The sequence below is a fragment of the Macrotis lagotis genome, chromosome 5 (assembly GCF_037893015.1).
Source record: "Macrotis lagotis isolate mMagLag1 chromosome 5, bilby.v1.9.chrom.fasta, whole genome shotgun sequence".
NCBI lineage: Eukaryota > Metazoa > Chordata > Mammalia > Peramelemorphia > Peramelidae > Macrotis > Macrotis lagotis.
In genome coordinates, this window is record NC_133662.1 from 141,735,491 (window position 1) to 141,757,975 (window position 22,485).

At 35.5% G+C, this 22,485-nt stretch overlaps 1 protein-coding gene across 1 annotated transcript; it reads left to right on the forward strand.

Annotated features, from left to right (window-relative positions):
- Positions 1-5,518: 5,518 nt before the first annotated feature.
- Positions 5,519-6,571, forward strand: LOC141489904 (trace amine-associated receptor 7a-like). The gene has a single exon (XM_074190255.1). The coding sequence runs from the start codon at positions 5,519-5,521 to the stop codon at positions 6,569-6,571; it is 1,053 nt and encodes a 350-aa protein (XP_074046356.1).
- Positions 6,572-22,485: the final 15,914 nt, after the last annotated feature.

A 22,485-nucleotide genomic window follows, 5' to 3' on the forward strand; every position in this document is an offset into this window, starting at 1 on the left:
CGGAGAACTGAGACATATTTTTAAAACAAAAAGCCATTCCCCAATTGACAAATGATCAAAGGATATGCAAAGGCAATTTACAGATGAGGAGATCAATGAAATCCATAGCCATATGAAAAAATGCTCTAAATCATTAATTATTAGAGAAATGCAAATTAAAGCTTCCCTGAGGTACCACCTGACACCTATCAGATTGGCCAGTATGACCAGGAAGGGTAATGATCATTGTTGGAAGGGATGTGGGAAATCTGGGACACTATTACACTGTTGGTGGAGCTGTGAACTCATACTACCCTTCTGGAGAGCTATTTGGAACTATGCCCAAAGGGCAACAAAAATGTGCATACCCTTTGACCCAGCAATACCACTACTGGGTCTATACCCTGAAGAGATGAGGAAAAAGGGTAAAAACATTACTTGTACAAAAATATTTATAGCAGCTCTGTTTGTGGTGGTAAAGAATTGGAAATCTAGTAAATGTCCTTCAATTGGGGAATGGCTTAGCAAACTGTGGTATATGTACGTCATGGAACACTATTTTTCTATTAGAAACCAGGAGGGATGGGATTTCAGGGAAACCTGGAGGGATTTGCATGAACTGATGCTGAGTGAGATGAGCAGAACCAGAAAAACACTGTACACCCTAACAGCAACATGGGAATTATGTTCAAGCTTGAGGGACTTGCTCATTCCATCAGTGCAACAATCAGGAACAGTTTTGGGCTGTCTGCAAAGGAGAGTGCCATTTGTATCCAGATAAGGAGCTGTGGAGTTTGAACAAAGTGCAAGGACTATTCCCTTTAATTTATGAAAAAACAGATAGCTTATTATCTGATCTTGTTACCTCTTAGACTTCTCTTTAAAGATATGATTTCTCTCTCATCACACCCAATTTGGATCAAGGTACAACACGGAAACAAAGTAAAGACTGACAGAGTGCAATATGTGGGGGGAGGGGGGAGGGAAGCAAGATTGGGGGAAAAATGTAAAACTCAAATAATATCTTTAATAAAAATAAATTTAAATTAAAAAAAAGAAAGCATCCCACACCTACCCAATTTACCTTTATCCCATCATTTCTGTGAACTGAGTGTTGGGAACTGTTGTGTATGGGAACATTGTAAATTATCTTCACCTGGTGTCTTTGAACATCAAAACCTTATTCTGCTAAGTACCATGAAAGTGGGAGTGGATTAGAGACTGGAAAGATTTTGGTGAATAAACAGAGGACTTGGAGATCTTGATGGAGTACTTGTCTCCTTTGTCCTCCTTGTCTCCCACCCCTCCAATGCTTGCCTGGGAAAGATAAGGGAATCCAGAAGTGGGACTCCACTAAGAGTTCAGAAAAAGGACTCTACAACTGAGAACCAAAAATCCTAATCAAAGAGGAATTTCAATAATAATAATAATAATAATAAAGAATACCATTTATATTTATATAGTTTCAAATATTATTTTATTCTCACAACAATGCTGGGAGATAGATACTATTATTAACTCCATTTTATGGAGATGAAAAAACTGAGGCAAATTATAGTTAAGTGACTTGCCTGGAGTTGGATAGAATTTGAATTGCCACACAAATGGTCGAATTTGAACTCAGGTTTTCCCAGAGTCCCAGTCCAGTAGTCTATCAGTTACTTACTCCTAGCTGCTGCCCCCACCCTTGGAAGGTAGGAGTTGTGGTCCTACTTTGGATCCTAGAAAGGAGATACATGCCAAGAATCATGTGACCTGATTTGAGCAAAAAAAGTAGGCTTAGCTTCAGTCAGTAAGTAAAGTCAGACAATGTGCCTTTATTAAGTACCTATATCAGAGTGATTTTCTGGACTATTTAGATTTTGCAAGGCATTGGGGTTAAATGGCTTGCCCAAGGCCTCTGGAGTATTTAATAGATAATTTTATTTCTTTTTTTTGTCCTCTTTCAGCTGGTTTCCACAATCATTCCAATACTGTTAGAATTCAGGTTCAAGAAGTGTCTCTTTTCCTCTTCAAGATTCAAAGGTGGCAACTGTCAGCTGTGATATTGCCAGTGGTGGTAGGGGAGCTGAGAATATCTTATCCTGAGTGTTGATAGCAGCTTGGATATACCCATTCAGTTCCATGACTTCTTTGTTTGAATGTGAAATAAAAATAGGCTGATAGGACAAGGGCAAATTCATTCCCCTAATGATTATTAGAAGAACAAAGAAAAATGACCTGGAGCTATAAATATATGGTCAGAGGTACTACTCAGTTCTCAGTCAGCCTGGATTATGCCATTCTAGATGCATCCATAGTGACATTTCCTTGAAGAACATTGATTTCCCCTTACTGGTTCTGAGAAAGAGCTGTCTTCCTTAGAAAATGGGCTCATTTTATTCAGTCACGTCTGACTTGTCTTGACCCCATTTGGAGTTTTCTTGGCAAAAATACTGGAGTGATTTGTCATTTTTCCAGCTCATTTAACAGATGAGGAACTGATTTAAACAGGGTTAAGTGACTTGCCCAGGGCCACCCAGCTAGTTAAGTGTCTGAGGAAAGATTTGGAAAATTAGTCTTCCTGCCACCAGATTCAGCACTCTATCTATTGTTCACCAAGATGCCCAAGCCACAGGGGCTTACTATCTTCCTATTCACAATGCATTTTATTTCTATTAAATTACTTTATACATAGAGAAGGACTAGCTACTTATTTATGACTAGTGCAAAGAGAAGCAACATGACATAATGGTCATACCTCCGCTTGACCTTGGCATCAGAATCTTGACTTGGGGAATAAGGATCTTCTCCCATCCTTCCATTTAATATATTTGTGACCAAGGGCAAATCATATACCTTGTCAGTGCTCAGTCAATTCTCAAGGATTATAAATGACAAGACATCAGCTGTCATTAGTAAAGGGAGTTTCTATATCGCCAATTCCTCATAGCAATGAAATGATAGGTAGGTACAGGTCAGAGCTACATGGGGTGCTCCAGGAGGTCTAACACCTCTAGGGTGAGGGCTTGACAAGTCCTTTTCAAGACTGTTCATCTACCTTTAGTTTCTATCTGACACCCAATTTTTCACCTGTGACTCTAAGAAACTAGAACAGCAGTCAAACTTGAGTTAAGCTGTGTTGGCAGTTGAGGATAACCAATAGTCCTCAAACCCATCAATGAGTTAAGGATTTGTCTACTTCAAGCATATGAAGACTCCCCATCTCAAGCCCTAAATCCTTCAGGGGCAGATGAAAGCAATTTGCTCCAATAGATTTGAAGACAGCTGAAGCAATTGTTATGGAGTGCTTAGATGGTCAGATATTGAAGATATCAAGGTGCAGCTCAGGTCATTGTCTGACTTTTGTGCTGCCACTGAACTTTTGATGATTCTAAAAGAGAAAAAAAGGCTGATGACTGGGTGCAACTCTGATTCTTAAATCCAGTTCAACCACAAATCATGACATCACCTCGTAATGTCATTGGTCTTCTTTGAAATTGTACAAACAACACGTGCAGTGCATCCCATCCCCAAACAATTGCAGTTGTTGAGTAGACATAGCAGGAGAGAAGATAATTTGGAGGCATGCACCACTGTGAAATCTTATTCTGGTTTGGGTTCACATCCTAAAGACAAGTTGTGGAAAACAGAAAAACTCACTAGAGGACAAATGCTGATTGGTTTCAAGGCATTACTTAATTCTAACATCTAATCCTGTTATTTCCTCTATAATGCAAACACATATATCTTTAGATGTTGGTGTAGGTATGTCTGTACATGTTCTGTAGACATACATTATATATGTGTGTAATACATGTATATAGAATATCAAAAAGTTGTTGTAAAATTAAGTAATTAAAGCTTAAAACTGCACCAATACTTTTGTGACACACTTTATTTGAAGGGGCAGAATGGAAGAGTAGAAGTAAGACTTGCTTTGTAACTATGAAGTCCTGAATTCTGACACATGCTTGTTCCTGAGAAAGTCTTCTAGTCTCTCAGTCCCTTCCCTAATCCCTTCCCCAGAATTCTATCACATTGTAAGTTACACAGTGGTTGCCAATTTGCTTTATAGAAAGACATGTTTACATTGGAAGTTTATTAAATTTCTTAAATATATGCAAATATATGACACACACACACACACACACATATATATATACACACACACACACATATTTATATATGTGATCAGAGTTTCCAATATTGTCTGCTCTGATGCCCCAATGTAATATGGAAATGATGAAGGGCTCTCAAAAATTCTGACAATGGATTCAAGTATATTCAGACAGATTGAAACTAAAAAGATTTAAAGAATGAATGCAATAATTGATTGTATGGTGTTGGTCTGGGGATCAGCTAGGAATGGAAACATCTCTAAAAAGTTATTGAGGAATTAAGTTCTAATAAGGGCATCCAGAAAATAAGAAACTATAAATCATTACTAAATGAAGAGGAGAAACTGTTAAGACTCCTCTGTATGTATACACATACATATATGTATTGTATATATGTTTTTATACATGTGTAAGGTAGGGTGTCCTAAAAGGGAGTATAATTTTAAGGGTATAAGACATGTATATTTATATAGACAGATAGATAGATATAGATATATCTAGATATAGATATATATTTGTACCTGCATCTCATGTGTATATATATATACACACACATATACATATATACATATGAGATGCCAGTACATTCCCCATAAATTCTATCTTCAAAAAGTTCATAGAAAAAAAAGACTTATATGTAAATGTGAAAATCTTCCAAAACAAATCGCATAATTTATGTAGCTATAAGAGTAAAAAATAGTATGACAAAATAAATACCTTTCTAATGGTTATTGGAAAAAGAAGTTTCTTCTCCTAATTCACACCTATCCCCACAGAGATTGTGTCTTGGGGGGTTTTCTGACACTTCTTTGACTGAGTTCCAGAAAAAACAGAGGTATTTTGAGCACCAAGAGAGATGACTAAATGAAGAAGGGCAAAGTAATAAAAGGTGAATTGAGGAAAACTTTAGTATCTCTCTCAACTTTATAGAGGAGATTGTCAGACATACAGAATTGGAGGATTAGAGAAAAATGTGATCAAGCAGTTAAGAACTGATTGTCTTGGTACTGATCTTTAGTATTTTTTTTAGTCTATTTTTTTTCCAATTACATGTAGAGATAGATTTTAACATTCATCTTTTGTAAAGCATACTTTTCGAAGTTATTTATTTAGCAGCTTTTAGATTGGGGAAGGAGTTCTACTGAGTTGAATGGACTAGGTATAACAAAAGAAGGAGGTTTGCTTCATTGTCTTTAGAAAAAAGGAAAAGAATTAGGCATTTTATATGGTGCCTACTGTGCCAAGAAATGTATTCATAATTTATAATGCTTTATAAACATAATCTAATTTAAATGGATCAAAATTCAGTAAGATAGTATGCAATTTTGTATAGATAAGTATTTACTTTATATTTTTCAGGTATATTGGAAATGTCAACAATAACTTTTCTGTGATTACAAAGAGAAACAAATATAGTTAAAAGCTGAGAGAGAAGAATAATGAGCAGCAGCAATGGGTCCCAGCCTACAGCTGTACAGTTCTGCTTTGAGAACATCAATGGCTCCTGCATTAAAACTTCCTACTCCCCAGGACCCCGAGTCATGCTCTACTTGGTCTTTTCCTCTGGCGCTGTGCTGGCTGTCTTGGGAAACCTATTTGTCATGATTTCAATACTTCACTTCAAGCAGTTGCACTCTCCAGCCAATTTTCTCATTGCCTCCTTGGCTTGTGCTGATTTTTTGGTGGGAGTCACTGTGATGCCCTTCAGTATGGTGAGGTCAGTGGAGAGTTGCTGGTATTTTGGGGAGAGTTACTGTAAATTTCACACTTCTTTTGATGGGTCATTTTGTTATTGTTCCATTTTTCACTTGTGCTTCATCTCCATTGACAGATACATTGCTGTCACTGACCCTCTGGTCTATCCAACCAAGTTCACTCTGTCAGTTTCAGGTCTATGCATCTTGTTCTCCTGGATTCTTGCCATTACATTTAGCTTTTCACTTTTTTTCTCAGGTGCCAATGATGATGGGCTGGATGAATTAGTAAGTGCCCTCACCTGTGTGGGAGGTTGTCAGATGGCAGTGAATCAAGCCTGGGTACTGATAGACTTTCTGTTGTTCTTCATTCCCACTCTGGTGATGATCATTCTTTATTGTAAGATTTTCCTAGTAGCTAAACAACAGGCTAGAAAGATTGAAAGTATGAGCAGCAAAACTGAGTCATTCTTAGAGAGTTACAATGCCAGAGTGTCCAAGAGGGAGAGAAAAGCAGCAAAAACACTGGGTATTGCTGTGATTGCATTTATGATTTCATGGTTCCCCTACTTTATTGAATCGATAATTGATGCATTCCTAGGGTTCATCACTCCAACCTATATTTATGAAATTTTAATTTGGTTTGCCTATTATAACTCAGCCATGAACCCTTTGATCTATGCTTTCTTTTACCCTTGGTTTCGAAGAGCAATTAAATTAATTGTCACTGGGAAAGTCTTCAGGGGTCACTCTTCAACAATAGATTTGTTTTCTGAACAAATTAAGGTTTTAGATTGAAGAAATTAAAATATGGAACAAAGTTAAAAATGGAACAGGTGAATTATTATGAGATAAGAGTATACTTCCTTCATTCAGTACCAATATCAAATTCAGGTTGATGTTTGATAAAATTTATTTACCATGCTAACTTACATGTAAATAATGTTTACCAACTACCTTCAAAGCTGCACTCCTTTTTCTGTCTTTTCTCATTGGACATTAGTTTTTGTCCATTATTTCTCCCTTGAACCTAGAGATAAAAATGCTATTTTCTTCTCCCCTTCCCTCTGTTAGGTTAGATTTTTATTTATAGTAGATATGGCACTTATTTAACCTGCTGAGATTCCTTTCAAGAACATCTGTTATATTTGTTTCCTTTTAAAAGATATTTAAAATGTTTTCATACATAATACATTTGAATTTTTTTTCTATTGTGGAGTTAACAATTGTGGTTATTCAACTATACATCCTTGAAATATTTATTGGATTATAGAATTTTTTTTCTTCTTTACCATTTATATCTTTTTTAACAAAAATGGGGGCCAGCTAATAATGATGCAAAGCCTCCTTGTGAAAGGAGTTTATACAATAGCAAAGGTGTTCTGCCTTCAAAATCCTTGACTTTCTTTATATTTTAATCAATGAAAGATATGCCTAAAGTTACCTTAGCCCTTTGCAGGTGTTTTTTGGACTATACATGCATTTAACTATTGTTTCTTATATCATTGCTTCATTAATAATAATCATCATCACAAGCATTTATTTAGTATATATATATATATGTATCAGGTATTGTGTTAAGTGATTTATAAATGCTTTCTTATTTGTTTTTCACAATAATTTGGAAAGTAGGTGCTATCATTATCCTCATTTAAAAGTGAGAAAACAGAGGTAAACAAGTAAAATAACTTGCTCAGGATTACAAGTGTCTGAGGCTGGATTTGAATTCAAGTCTTCCTGACAAGATCCATAATTGCATCCATTATGTCAAGTGACTGCTTTATTAGCAACAATATAAAATTATCAAACAGCAGTTACATCAGAATCTAATTTGATTCTACAATTATTTGTGCATTTCATAATACGAGGCTACTTAAATCAGCTAAAAATTATAAAATTAATAGGGGACAGCATTGATTTTGGTTGTTTTTCATTTATATCCAAATCTTGTTGATCATTTGGAAGTTTCCTTGGTAAATGCTGGAATGGTTTGTTATTTCCTTCTTCAGTTTATTCTGAAGATGAGGATGTAAGACAAACAGGGTTAAGGGACATGCTCAAGGTCAGCCAGCCAGCTAATAAATGTCTGGGATCAAATTTGGTCTAATGAAAATGAGTTTTCCTGATATCCACTGTGCCACCTAGCTGCCTTGATTTTAGGTTGCAATTATAATTATATATCCATGTGTGTGGCTAAATAAAAATGTATGTCAGCACATATATATACATGTAGCCACACATGCATACATATATGTATCACTACATGATATCAAATACATTGCTACTATGTATGTTGTAGTTTTTGTTATTACTTGCTGTATAATCATCAGTTTAATGGACTGTTGTTTCCTTTCTTCTTAAGTAAAATGAACAGAAAAATTTTAAAAGAGATTTTAGATGTATTTATTTGAATTCTTTAGAAATATATATAGAAAAAAATGTTGAACTTGTTTGGTAACTTGTGTATTTCAATGTACAACAGACCTGTTAAAAAAAAACATGATTCTCTTCATCTTATAATTTGTGAACTGAACATTAAAATGTCAGTCAAACTGTCTTTGCCTTATAACTTAACACTTTCCTGATATCTGTCTTGGATCCCCCTGGTCAGAACTAGCTCCTTCAATTTATAGACCTGGGCTTCCTCTTGCACTCACTCTTTCTTTATAAAGGGGCATGTCTATGGATCTGGAGAAATTAGCAGGTTTCTGCCCCTAGTTTAGTCAGTGGTCAGATGATGCCTTCAACCTTCCTTGTACTTTCTGGGATATATAAAAAGAGTGTGGACTTGCTGAATACCCCAGGTAGAATATTCAAGGATATTGAAGGATTTTATACCTTAGCTTTTTCATAACACATTTCTAAATGGCATTATTAGCCTTAAAAGACATAATCTAATTCAATACTATTATAGGGGGGCAAAGGGCTAATCTGTAAAGAGGTTCATTCTCTAGAATCTCCAGCTTCTATTGAGAAACCTGAAACAATCCACATATTTGTTACAGAGAAAGTCAACATAGCAATACAGAATGTTTTCTCCTTAAGAAAGATTAAGGGGAAATGAAGCAAAACAAATAAATACATTAAAATGAACTTGGAGGATCATAGTTTTAGTGCTAGTAGGGACCTTAAAGGTCATCAATTCTAAAACCCTCATTTTATACAAATGAGGAAACTGAAGGTTAGCGAGTACTCACTCTAAGAAACTTATCCCTTATAACAACCATATATTGCTTTGAAAACATTTCTTCAGGTAAAGTACCCTCCAAAGAAAAGTTTAGCATGATTTGCATTCAAATATATTGCATTTAATGAGTATAATCATAAAACTATTGAAATGAGTTCTGGGGATGATACATATTGAATTCATTACACATACAGAGACTCAGAGTGAAATTATATAATCATAGATGAATTAATGAACTAATCTTTTTAAAACATATATAGATATAGATAAATAGAATAAGCCAGAGACATTGCACAGTACTCATTACTGGAGATATGAAGAGCAATCCTTACTTTCCCGTTGCATACATTCTATCTGAGGAGATAATAGATTATATATAATAATACACAGACTTTATCATATTATTATATATTGTATTCTATATCTTATATTTAATATATACATTTATGAAAGTGAGTCCATGGATGGAAAGAAAAGGTGAAGAGAAAATACTTCAATTATAAATAATATTTGTGCTTAATATTAAAGAAATTATGGGTTTTAATGAGGTGGTAGTAAGAAAGGAAGATGCTCTGGTATAACATAGGGTAAAATCAATGCAAGAATAAGCTAGGAAATGGTTTGTTATATAAAAATGGCAAGCAGGACAATTTGGTTAGAGAAACCATAGAGAGAGTCAAAGGAATTATGTAGAATAAGGGTTGAAAGATGGAGAGATGAAAGGTCACAGAAATGCCCAGATCTTTAGCAGAAACCTTGGCAAGTTTCCGAAATGACCCATCAAAATATCTATAATAAAAAAAATTATAAAAGAAAGCAAAGTAATCTTCTCCATCCAGTCTAGAATTGTGTAATAACAAAAAGGAGACTGAGAGAGCTGGGGGTGAATGGAGGTAGGGGAGTAGATATTAAAGAAGTCAGAATCAGCTTAGGTAACTATGGAAACAGTAAAAATGGTAGGTCTGGTGGAGAATAGGAGAGGAGGGAGAGCCAACATGAACTCTAAGAAATGGACCAAAAAACAACCAATATTTTTAACAGGAGCATCACAAGCAATGTCAGTCAAAACAACCAGACAACTGAAAGAGATTCTAGGTGTGGTCTGATAAGAGTAGAATTCAGGAATTGAATTTAGTTCATGGGTTGCTGCAGAGACAGACAGAACAGACTGGTCACATACTTATCAAAACATTGGGAACCATAAAGGGGAACAAGGTGAACTCAAGGCCCAGGTGACAATGTCTCTGTCTCTCTGTCTCTGTCTCTCTCTTTCTCTCTCTCTCTCTCTCTCTCTCTCTCTCTCTCTCTCTCTCTCACACACACACACACACACACACACACACACACACACACAAACATTAGACAGAGTTAGTCAGTTAGAATAGGAGATTGTCTTGTCTATCAAGGATCTATCCAGGACCAGTGAAATGAAGATAGTTTCTAAATTTCCTAATAAAGTAAGAGTAATAAAGGTAACTTAACTCTAGTTGTATCCATTCAGAAAGAATGGGGTAATGTTCATTCTCTTTATTTTGTTATACATTCATCCTGGAATACTGAAGACATAGCAGTTACACCGATTTTCTCTAATCAATACATTCATTTTCTAATTGGAAATTAATTTTGAACAACAATGCAAAGATCTGATTAGAGAGAAAATGATTTTTACATAATTAATTACATAATACAATAATTACATAATTACATAATTACAAATTAATGTACATAATTAATCCTTTCTTCTATATCAAGAATATGCTGGTTCAGTTTGCCAGAGGTTTTTGTGGTGGGTTTTTTTCCTACTCACATTTGCTCAAAATTATACTGACTGTTCCCTACCCTAACATACATTGTTAAACAAAAATGTCTTCTGTTCCAGTTCCATTTCATTATTTTAAAGGGATTTCCTTTTGTGATGAAATATTTACTTTCAAGACATAGCATTAAGAAAGGTACCAATGCCCCCCCCATCTCTGGGGGGCTTAACTTTGTTAACTTAATTCATATGTAATATTGGTCCCAATATGTTCAGGTCCAGATGTGGCTAGACGAGGATGATTTCTTGTCTCTACCACTACTATCTTTCTTCCAGAGGTCACTGTTTAAGGAAACTATGTTTATCAGGAATTTCATGCTATCCTGGCTGCCTTTCTGACCGTTTTAGACTCACAAGATTAAAAGAGTCCTTTCACTTTAAAATAGTAAACAACAGATGCAGATGCCAAGGTCAATGGCCCTTTTGTGGCCTCAAAATAAAGAAGAACCCAAGGACTTTCTCCTTATGACATTATCTCTCATTGGACATTGAGAGCAAAGAAGTCACCAAAATTGTAATTTGAGAGAATAAAGCACAAAGAGATAGCTGTGGCTCTCTTTGAAGATGTTGGACTGCCCATGGTTCCTAACCAAATCATTAACAGACCAGAAGTAGTTATAGATAAGTTATAGACATAAACAGGCTTCTCAGATTCTCCTCATATGGAGACATGGTAACCCAGATATAATAAGCACATTCAAACCTTCTTTTACACTCCTTTAAAAGAGTAATCAATAAGCAAGCATTGATTAAGTATTTATTTACTTTGTGTCAAGTAATAAGCTATTGATGACATACAGAAAATGAAAAAGCTTATATTTATATGGGGAAATTATAATTATATGTAAAACAATTGTAAATATATAATCACATATAATATAACACATATTAACTATAGATGTTAATTATAGATGTATTTCTGAATATAAGGATGAAAGATTTCACTTCAACTCCCAGGATTATAATCAAAGAAGGTTCAGAAAATTGGATTGACTCAACCTAAAATTAGATTCTATTAGATCCTTAATCAGTTTGGAAGCTTGAAATGCTCTTTGATCTTTGGTAGGAGCCATGTCATATAGAAATTCTCTTACTATTGACTGAAACAATCAGATATGGCTTTGGGTCTATGTGCAGCAAGAAGTCATTTTATAATTTGCACATTCCACTGTCAACCACATCCATTTGAGATTAAATCTTCCCTCTCTGCTCCTCTCCTCATTTCCTTGTAACTTTGGAAGAATGGAGGTTTCCTTCATCCAAAGTAGAAGTGTCCACAAGATCTGGTAAAAGTGTGTTTAGAATGGCTGATGACAGCATCTCACCAAGAGCTGAGAAGCACCTGGGAACAAAATAGACACACTTAGGAAAGGCAACTTCAGAAAGCGCAAAGGGTCCCAATCCTCATTGATCATAAGAGAATTCCCGGAGAAGAACTTCCTGAAAACTCCACCAAGGAAGAAAGGGACTTTGAGCAAATAGGATCTATGAGTTATTTGTGTTCTCTAAGTTTGATCTCAGTACTTGTAATGATTTGGTGAGTGCAAGGGAAGACTATGCCCCAAGGTTGGGAGGATTGTTTTCTATAACTGGATTGGCTATTCATATTTAGTAAATATCTTTTTAAAAGCAATTTTTGCCTGGTTGATAGTCGATAAGAACACTTATGGGGACCCTTATAACTATAATAATAGAAACCTTATTCATGCATTCTTGATACCATCCCATTCCATCTTCTCCAGTAGATTGATCTTTTTCCATACCTACTCTCTCTCTGGTACTCTTACTATCTAGACCATTTCTCTACCTCCTGCCTTATTCCCTGCTACTTTCAAACACATCCATATCTTCTCCATGACCCTGTTAGTCACCATCTCATCAATACTATGTCCTCTCGAGATTTCTTGACATTCCCCTTTCCTTGTTATCCTCCTCTCTGTCCGACTTCTCTGTACTGGTTCAATAGCCATATTGTGACAGCCATCTGTGTGGGTATAGCCCTAAAGGTCCTGTTCATGAAGTCTTTAAGCAAAAAGTTCTTAACTTTTTTGGCAGATGGGTAAAATATAGGAATCCTTTATCAGAATTTTACTTTTAAAGATAAAAGTTAAGATTACTGTATTAAGAAAGGGAGGAAGGGGGCAGCTAGGTGGCGTAGTGGATAAAGCACTGGCCTTGGAGTCAGGAGTACCTGGGTTCAAATCCGGTCTCAGACACTTAACAGTTACCTACCTGTGTGGCCTTGGGCAAGCCACTTAACCCCATTTGCCTTGCCAAAAAAAAAAGAGGGAAAGAGAGAGAAAAGAGAGGCAAAGAGGAAGAAAGGGAGGAAAGAAAAACAGGAGGGAAGATGAGAGGGAGGAGGGAGGAAGGAAAAAAGGAAGGAAGAATGGAAAAGAAGGGCAGGAAGGAAGATAAAGAGAGAGGGAGGGAAAATAAGAAAGAAGGTAGGAAATATAAAAGACTCAAATAAAACTCTTATGAAGAGTTTATTATATGCCAGATACTCTGCTAAGTACCTTACAAATATTAATTCATTGGATCCTCTCAACAAAAAATTCTGGGAGATAGATGCTGTTCTTAGTTCCATTTTACAGTTGAGTAAACTGATTCTGACAGTGGTTAAGTGACTTGCCAGGAATACTGCTTTAATAAGTGCCTGATGATGGATATGAACACATATCTTTACTCCAAGTCCCGTACTATATTCCACTGTTTCATTTACTTGCTTCTAGATAGAAACCAATAGCATGAAAGTATTTAAGAAAATGTTTGTTTAAATAGTTCATAGAACTCAGATTAAGTGCTCTGAGGGAACTTTGAATAATTTCACAAAGTAATATTTTTCAGCTCCCAGAGGCTCAATTATCATCTCAGATCAGTTTCATTTCCTATTGGGGAGTCTCTATTCCAAGATCTGTTTATCCATCCCTAATCTTCCTTATAATTTTTAATTCTATAACTTTTAAAGTCATTATATCAAAAACAAAGCAGCAAAAAACCAGGAATCTATTATCTTTCTACCAAACATCTCCCTACCTCCAAATCTTCCTATTACTATAGGAGACACTATTATTCTCCCAAGCACTGTGACTTCCAAACTAAGAACCATGCTGTTTTTTTCAATCAGTGCACATACCTTGTCAAATATTAAAGTATTAACCTTTTTACCCTCACAAATTCTTATATTGGTTACCTTCTCAGCATTGACACAGCTACCATTTCTGTAGAGTTCTTGCAGTATTATTAATGTTTGGGAAAGAAATTATAAAGAGAAATGTATATAGAATGATTTTATATATATTTATACATTTATATACATTTACACATACACACATTTTATCTAAGGGTAGCCATCTAAGGATGGGGAAGGGGAAAGAAGAAAAAAGAAATAAAAGAAAGTTACATTATTATATATTTATTTATTTATCTATTTTATTTATTTTTAAGGCTTTTGCAAGGCAAATGGGGTTAAGTGGCTTGCCCAGTGCCACAAAGCTAGGTAATTACTGTCTGAGACTGGATTTGAACCCAGGTACTCCTGACTCCAGGGCTGGTGCTTTATCTACTGTGCCACCTAGCCACCCCTACATTATTATATATTTAAAAGAAAAGCAAGTTTACCTAATAAATTTGCAGTTTCATATGCAATAATCTTTTTTCTATTCTACTATGTAATGGAAATTTTAATTTTATGTCTTAAGTTCGGAATAAATTTTTTAAAATGTGTACATATTTCAGTTTGCTCTTACAATAAGACAAATATATATTTGTTTTTAGAAAACATTCCATTAAAAATCTCAAAATATTAAGGGTTTTTTTGTCCATGTCAGGGTACACTAGGCATCTTTGGAAAACTGAATCTTTTTGAACTGTGATTTCTGGAAATGAACCTAATAAATGTACATGTCAAAATGTGAAATGAATTTTATGTTGCCTGTAATATGCAGGTTAGCCTTGGAAATTGTTGTGGGAGCTCAACACATTTTTTTCTGAGGATTGTCATCAGTGTCTAGCTCAGTGAAAGCATTGAGGCTTCCTACTCCAGGTTCTAAGAAGTGACCAAATCTGTGTTTTCCAGTACCTGAGGACTTCCAAGAAGCAGAGACAATGAAGTATCAAAGTAGAGGAATCCTGAATCTGAAATAAAGAAGACCTGATTTCAAACCCGGCCCAAGACCCTTATTATGTATGTGCCTAAGGAAGTAATTTTACATCTGACTCAGTTATTTGATCTATAAATGGGGATAACAGAGATACTGCCTACCAGTACTGTTGTGAAGAACAAATGAGATAACATTTGCAAAATGTTTTTTCAAATCTTAAAGTTTTATATAAATGCTAGCCTTAATTAAAGCTCTTACTAGATATTCTCATTTATATATAAAAATGAAAAACAAAATGGACTTGGGTGGATTTGAATTTTTTCATTCTTTCTTTCTAAATGACTTTTGAAGAAAAGTTTGTCTAGATCAGTATTGTTGTATGTGCCTTTTTAAAATCAAAAGAAATGAGGAACTTGAGAACTGTTGAGCTCCCATTCAGAAACCTTGGACAATCTGTCTATTGCCTAGAAAACCACTGTTTGCTTTTAGAGCCCTTTGCCATTATCAAATACAGAGCCAATTATGTATCACAGAGACAACAAATTCATGGAGCATTCAGGATGGGAAATTGTCAATAGGTCCAATGGTGGGCATATACAGATCACACAAAGGTCTGATTTCCAGTCTTCCACTTGATGCTTATAGAACTGCTCCATCCAATTCTATTATATTTTAGTCTACAATCCTAGGAGTTGATTTGTAGAGTGGGATCTAAGAAAGGGTTCACATCTTCTTCATGAAAAAGAATGTGTTTTTCTCTTGTTCATAGAATTACTGTTACTCTCCAGTCCTTTCCCTCTCTTGTCTTTCTAGAGGAAGAGAAATATGAGGTAAGCCATTCATCCAGATCCCATCCTTACATGATGTTCCTTACAGAGCCTCATGAAGGACCCCCTAGACCTTGCCATAGTCACAGACCCTCTAAGAAACTCCAGGCACTTCCATATATTCTACCATTGAACTTTCTTATAAGGACTTCATCTCCCAATTAGTAAGTGAGTTCTCAATATTACAGAACCCCTCAAATTTATATTGATATTCACAGCACTTAGCAAAGGACTTGACACAAATAAATGCTTTTCCATTCCATTCTATTCCAAGAAAATTTGGAATGTCCAGCATGACCCCTAATCTCTAACTTGGCACCTCTGGGAATGAGCTTTTCATTCAACATAGTTTAAATTTAAATTTCTCTTGATAGTAGAAGTATTAATATACAGTAAAAAGAAATGTATTTCTTCTCTCCCCATGATGCTCACAGAAATATTTCTGCTCATCCCAAAATTTCAATATAATATTGGTCAAAATGTATATCTCTGTTGTTATTTACCTTTATCATTATATCATTAATGTAATATTAGATATAATTTATAATGATTAATTCTTCTATTTTGGGGGGAACAATCCTGTTGCACTTGTCAACTGGTGACATATTTCCTGGGTTCTTCAAGGGAGCATACTAGAAATGATGTTGAATTCAGTCATAGTTGATCTGCTTTCAAATTTTCTTGTTTCTTACATTTTACCTTGATCTTAAACTCCTTAGGTTTAAATTTATTAATTTAACAATGACCAATTCTCAAGTAAGGTTACTTCTAACATCTGGTTCACAATCTCCTGACTATCTTAAGCTTTTCTGGTTGATATGGCAACCTCCTGGGAGATGATTCGATCCATTAAATCCACTGAATTCTGCTGAATTGCATCTTTAAAATCTATTCTGTTTTCTCCTCTTTTTCTTGATTTAAAATGCTTGAAAGAAAGCTAGATAGTCAGATAGATAGACAAAAGAATGAATTGATAAAGTGCTAATACAGACTTAATGAATGAATAGATAATATATTATACCCTAGTTGACATAACAGAATTTAGAAAAGTTATTTCTAAATGACACTGATATTATTTCTGAACACTATCTGATTCAGAACGGAAATTGAATTGTGCCTTCCTTTCCCCTTCCATTTTTTTTATCATTCCTGATTTGCATTGTTTAATTTCCTTAAAGTTTAATTATTTAACTCTCATATAACATAAAAATCACTGAAAAGCAATGGACCTCTCACATAGTTTCACTGCATTAAATGTAGTTTATTTTTAACTTTAAGGTAACACAATTTCTAGTATCAAAGTTGAGAGTAAAGAAGGGCAGAGGGGCGGCTAGGTGGCGTAGTGGATAAAGCACGGGCCTTGGAGTCAGGAGTACCTGGGTTCAAATCTGGTCTCAGACACTTAATAATTACCTAGCTGTGTGGCCTTGGGCAAGCCACTTAATCCCATTTGCCTTGCAAAAACCTAAAAAAAAAAGAATTAATTAAAAAAAAAGGCAGAGTGATCTAATAAAAAGAGTATAGGCTCAACAGTCAAAGGATATAGGTTAAAAATCACTCTCTCACACTATGTGTGACCTTGTGTAAGGTACTTAATATTCCTAGGCTATAGTTTCCTCAGTGGGGAATGAAGAGTTGGTTTAGATTAGGTCCTTTCCATCCATTTATGATCCTTTGATCTTCATGAGTGCTTCTAAAATATCAAATTTGGGTTCCTTCTTCTATCCCATCTCTACATTTCTGTGTTTGTAACTTTTTGTTAAAAATATATTTTACCCATTTTCTGTACTTCATACTTTAAAATATTAATCCATGAAAGAAGCAATGACAAATGGAACTGAAATCTTGTGGTTGGAGTCAATATATGTACCAAATCATGAGGTCTGGTCAGATATCTTGGCCTTGTTTTGTACCCTTGTCACTTTTCACTATTTAGGCTAGGTTATCCTCAAACTGGTACTATGTCACCCTTGCCACTCTTGGCTGTTCTTGGGTACCCTTAGTCATACTATCTTCTGGGTATGTCTTCTGGTTGATATACAGAAAGTGGATTCTGATGTTCATTCTCTAGGAGGTTAATTCCCTGATGCTTACAAACATGCCCAATTTTCTTCATTGTTTAAAAAAAATTTGCTTTACCTTGATATTCCCTTAAATTATTGCTTTATATGCTATATTATATGCTATATTCCTCAAAATATGGTCTACATTTCTTATTTTCACTTCCTCTCTTTTATCTTAATTCTAGACCTTTTGCATTCTGGTTTTTGACTTCACCATTAGTGTATTACTGGATTTTTTTCCCATTTTTTTAAATTTTCCAATTCTAAAGGTCATTTCTCAATCTTCTTTCTTCATCTCTCTGTTGCACTTTAGACTGTTGGCTTTACCTTCTAATTTCTTTTTTTTAAATACTGCTTTCTCATGATTTTCTTATTTGTCATTCCCTCTCAGTCTCTTTTATTTTTTTTTATTTTTTTATTTTTATTTTTTTAGGTTTTTGCAAGGCAAATGGGGTTAAGTGGCTTGCCCAAGGCCACACAGCTAGGTAATTATTAAGTGTCTGAGAGCGGATTTGGACCCAGGTACTCCTGACTCCAAGTGCTTTATCCACTACGCCACCTAGCTGCCCCCCTCTCAGTCTCTTTTGCTGGATCACTGTCCAAATCTCACCTCTAATTGTAGATGTAAACCAAGGATATCTCCTCCAAGCTCTTCTCTTTTCTCTATATACTTTCTCTTGGTGACTCCATCACTTCCTAAGGTATCAATATCCTCTATTTGCAGATTATTTCTAGATCCATATATCCAATCTTATTTTCACATCACAAAAATTTTCTGGACACATTGAAATGAATGTTAGATATAATCTGAAACTCAAAATTTCAAACCAGAACTCTGTTTTCCACCTCTTTGGCCTTAATTACAGATGCTTGATCCAAAGGGAGTAGGAGTTGCTCCCTATATGACTTTACTGATCTCAGTATGATCAATATAAAAGCATGAAAATGAATTAATCCTTAATTTTTGCTGAATATTATTTCCTGCCTTGGTCAACCAAACCTCTTTTTGTGAACTGTGAGATGATCAAAAAATGTCTTGTTTTATTCTAATCCAAAACCTGAAGTACCCAACTAGCCAGAATCAGGCTATAACAAGTAGGGACTGTGTTTTTTTCCCCCTCCTTTAAAGAAAGAATTACTTTTTTTTTCAGAGAAATATATACACCTTAGAAACAACTATTTAAAAGGTGTTTCAGTTCAGTGGACTCCTTACTGTGTTTGCCAAGTTATTTTTATCTCAACTATACTGGATGATTCATATCCAGATTAGATATATTTTGTATTAAGGTAGTCAATTTTGTTTGCCCAATTTTATTCAATTCAGTTGACCAGTTGTATCTGAGAATACAACCCTATCACAAATTTCCATGGGCATCAACTCTGAACAGGAAAGCCTCAGTCATAATGGAAGATGTAGGGCAGGGAACAGTAAAGGTGGACTTCAGTCCTCCTCCACCCACAACTTCTACAGCACCAGAAGATGTTCAATGAAAGTGTCATTTCACCTTTAAAAAGATTTGAAGGTTGGTGTAGAAATAGGGATCAGAAGATTTGTAGCTTGTGAGTAATTTGTGAAATGGTAAAATTTTCTGTAAGTCTCACTGTTTCTTGGCATGAAATCTCATATAAGTGAACAGAAAATTCCCATTATGCTCAAATCATTCCCTAATATATTAAATGTATTGCAACAAATTCTTGTTTTCAAAACAAGCATAATAGCAGGACTGACTATACTCCCAATTCATCTTAATTTCCCAGAAGTAAACTGCCTTCCCTTCCCACTATGAGGCATCATTTCTTTTTTAACCAACCACCTCTCCTATGCTCTAATGACCAGATAAATGCCCACAATGATACCATATTGGTCAGTGCCAGTCATTTTACTTCCTGAAGTCTCTTAACCATGGTCCCACTCTCCAACTACTATAATTCCACTGGAAAATTAGATTGCATCCCTCTCTCTTACTGACTGCAGTAGATGAGACTTTTGCCTTATCTGGACAGGAACCAAACTCTCTTATAACTTCCTTTAGTATGCCCTCCTTGCCCTCCCTTCCTCTTCCCTTTCCCTTTTTGTCTAATTTTCCATTAGAATATGAGCTTCTTTAAGATAGAAATGTTTGTATTTATATGCTTAACTTTTGAACAATGTCTAGCTTTTGACACCATCATCCTCTTCTTGATAATCTTTTCTCTCCCATATGTCCTTTCCTTTCCTCTGATACTGCTATCACCCTTATGCAAGTCCTTATTACTTCAAACCTAGACTATTTCAATACCCTGGTCATTCTCCCTGCCCCAAAAGACTCTTTCTATTCCAGTCTATCCTCTATTCAGTTGTCAGTGTTCTTCCTAAACCAAATTTCTATCTCACCTCCTCTTCTAAATAAATGCCAGTGGTTCCCTCTCATTTCCAGAATCAAAAAAAAAAAGGCTATGTTAGGTATTCAAAGCCCTTTTTAACCGTTCTCACTGTTTTCCTAATTTTTTCCTCTCCTTACTTTTCTAGTCTCCTTATACTATATAACCCCCCCCACACACACACACACACAACTGGCCCAACCTTCATAGACTCTGCAATCCTTCTTGCTAATCAGGAGCAAGATAATTTATCTTTTGCTCTGGGTATTTTCACTGTACCTCTTGCCAGGAATATTCAATCTCTTCATTTCTACCTCTAGTCTTCTTAGCTTTTTCTATATCTCATATAAAATCTTACTTTTTATAAGAAGACTTTCCTAAACTCTTTCATTCTAGTACCTTCCCTTTGTGGATTATTTTAAATTTATCCCATAATTAACTTATCTGTACATAAATATTTATACATTGTCTTACCCATTAGTCTGTGAGCTCCTTGAGGGCAAAGACTGTCTTTTGCCTTTAAAGTCTTAGTATAATTATATCTGACACACAGTAAATACTTAAATATTTGACTGATGAACTCAATAATTGTTATTCCATCTTTTTTTCTTTGAAGTCTCTACTCTAAGTATGAAACTGCCCAAAATACTCAGGGACAGCCATCCAAAAAATAGACTTGGGTATAATGGTGAAAGGCTGATAAATCCACCTAGTATCCAGGGCCCTACAAAGTTTCCCATCTGGGGCTTTCCATGGGAAAACTAAATGAATTTTTAACGAAAGTCTGTATGGGGGGGGGTAAATTTGTAATAACATGTATGCAAAGATTAATTCCAAAAACTGTCTACACTATCATTTAAAATACCCCCAGATGACTTTTTGATTGTGGCGCCTCTATTCTAACAAGGAAGAAGGAACAACTATCCCTATGAAGCTGCTCTCCAAGGGCATGAAGATAGTTATATAGGACAGATAGACATTGTAGGGGTGGCATTTTTTCTATTTTTCTGTTCTTAAAATAAAGTGAGTTAAAAGGCAATATATTAGGGAAGAAAAGAGGAAGAAGAAAGGGGGAACTAATTATATCACGAAATCTAGGTATGAGAAGCAAGAAGTGATACCCACGTGGAAGAAGGGATGAGAGGAATGGACATCATATGAACCTCACTTTCATTTGATCTGATCAAAGGTAGGTGGAACATACATGGACACATTTGCATTCACACTTGTTTGCTGTAGATCAACACTAAATTCAGAATGGAATTTTTAGAGAGACATGGTAGGATCCTGCTCAAAGCATACATCAACAAGGGAGAGTAGATTGGGAAAGGAAAAATAAAAGAAACAGAAATTAAAAAAAACTATAGTAAAGGTCTAGTGATGGCATGTTAGGAACAACATAAGCATTGGGGAGAGAATTAATAAAAGGAAAGAAAATCTCTGCCTTCAAGGTACTTGCAATATAAAGGGGGAGACAAGAACAAAAGAAAGAAGAAAAGTGATAGGGGAAGGGGAGGACAGCAGTGGCATCTTGATCTGAGGAGTTAAACCATGTAGGACAAGAGATGGAAAGTGCAGTGAGCTGAGTCTAGTTTCTGCTCTTCAATAAGGAAGGCACTGGGAGAAGTTTAGCTCTCCACTCACTAGTCCTCTGTTAGAGAGAAGAGACTGAGGAAGATGGCATCAATCAAGACTTGAGTTAGCAACATTGTGGTGAGCTTAGAAATGATGAGGTTATCCTGGGAGGGTCATCTGGTTCTGTGGGTGTTAAAACCAAACAGGGCAGCTGAAGACAAAAATATCCTGAGTACAAATCACCCACGAGGACTCCAGATGCTTTCTGCTGTTTGGCTAGTGGGAAATGATGGGCAACTAAGACAAGGGAGCTTCATTGACCTAAATCAACTTAGCAGTATCCTCAATAACTATCCTTGCTGAATAACCTTCTCTTGTTGTGGTTCACTAAGTTTCATTTTACTAATTTAAAGGATATCTGGGTCTTTCATTTTGTTCCACTATGAAAGTTAGGAAACCAGAGGACTGGCCCAGTTCAGGCCAATCCCAGAATATAGGGAAGAAAAGAGGAGCAGTTGAGAAAAAAAGCACATAAGTTAAAATACAGATCCCTAGGATGAAGCACATTTCTCTTTTACTGTCTTCTTTGAAAATATAGTGTGAGTGTTAAAGAGGAAAAGTTGAGACTGGAAAGATAACCTAATTTAACAATCAAAACTGTGAATATGAATGATAAAAATTCACTCATAAATCGAGACTGTATCAAAATGGATTAGAAAACTGTCCGGGGTCTTCTTCCCCGGACTCCCGAGTGAGCTCCTCAGTGGGCACTGCTTC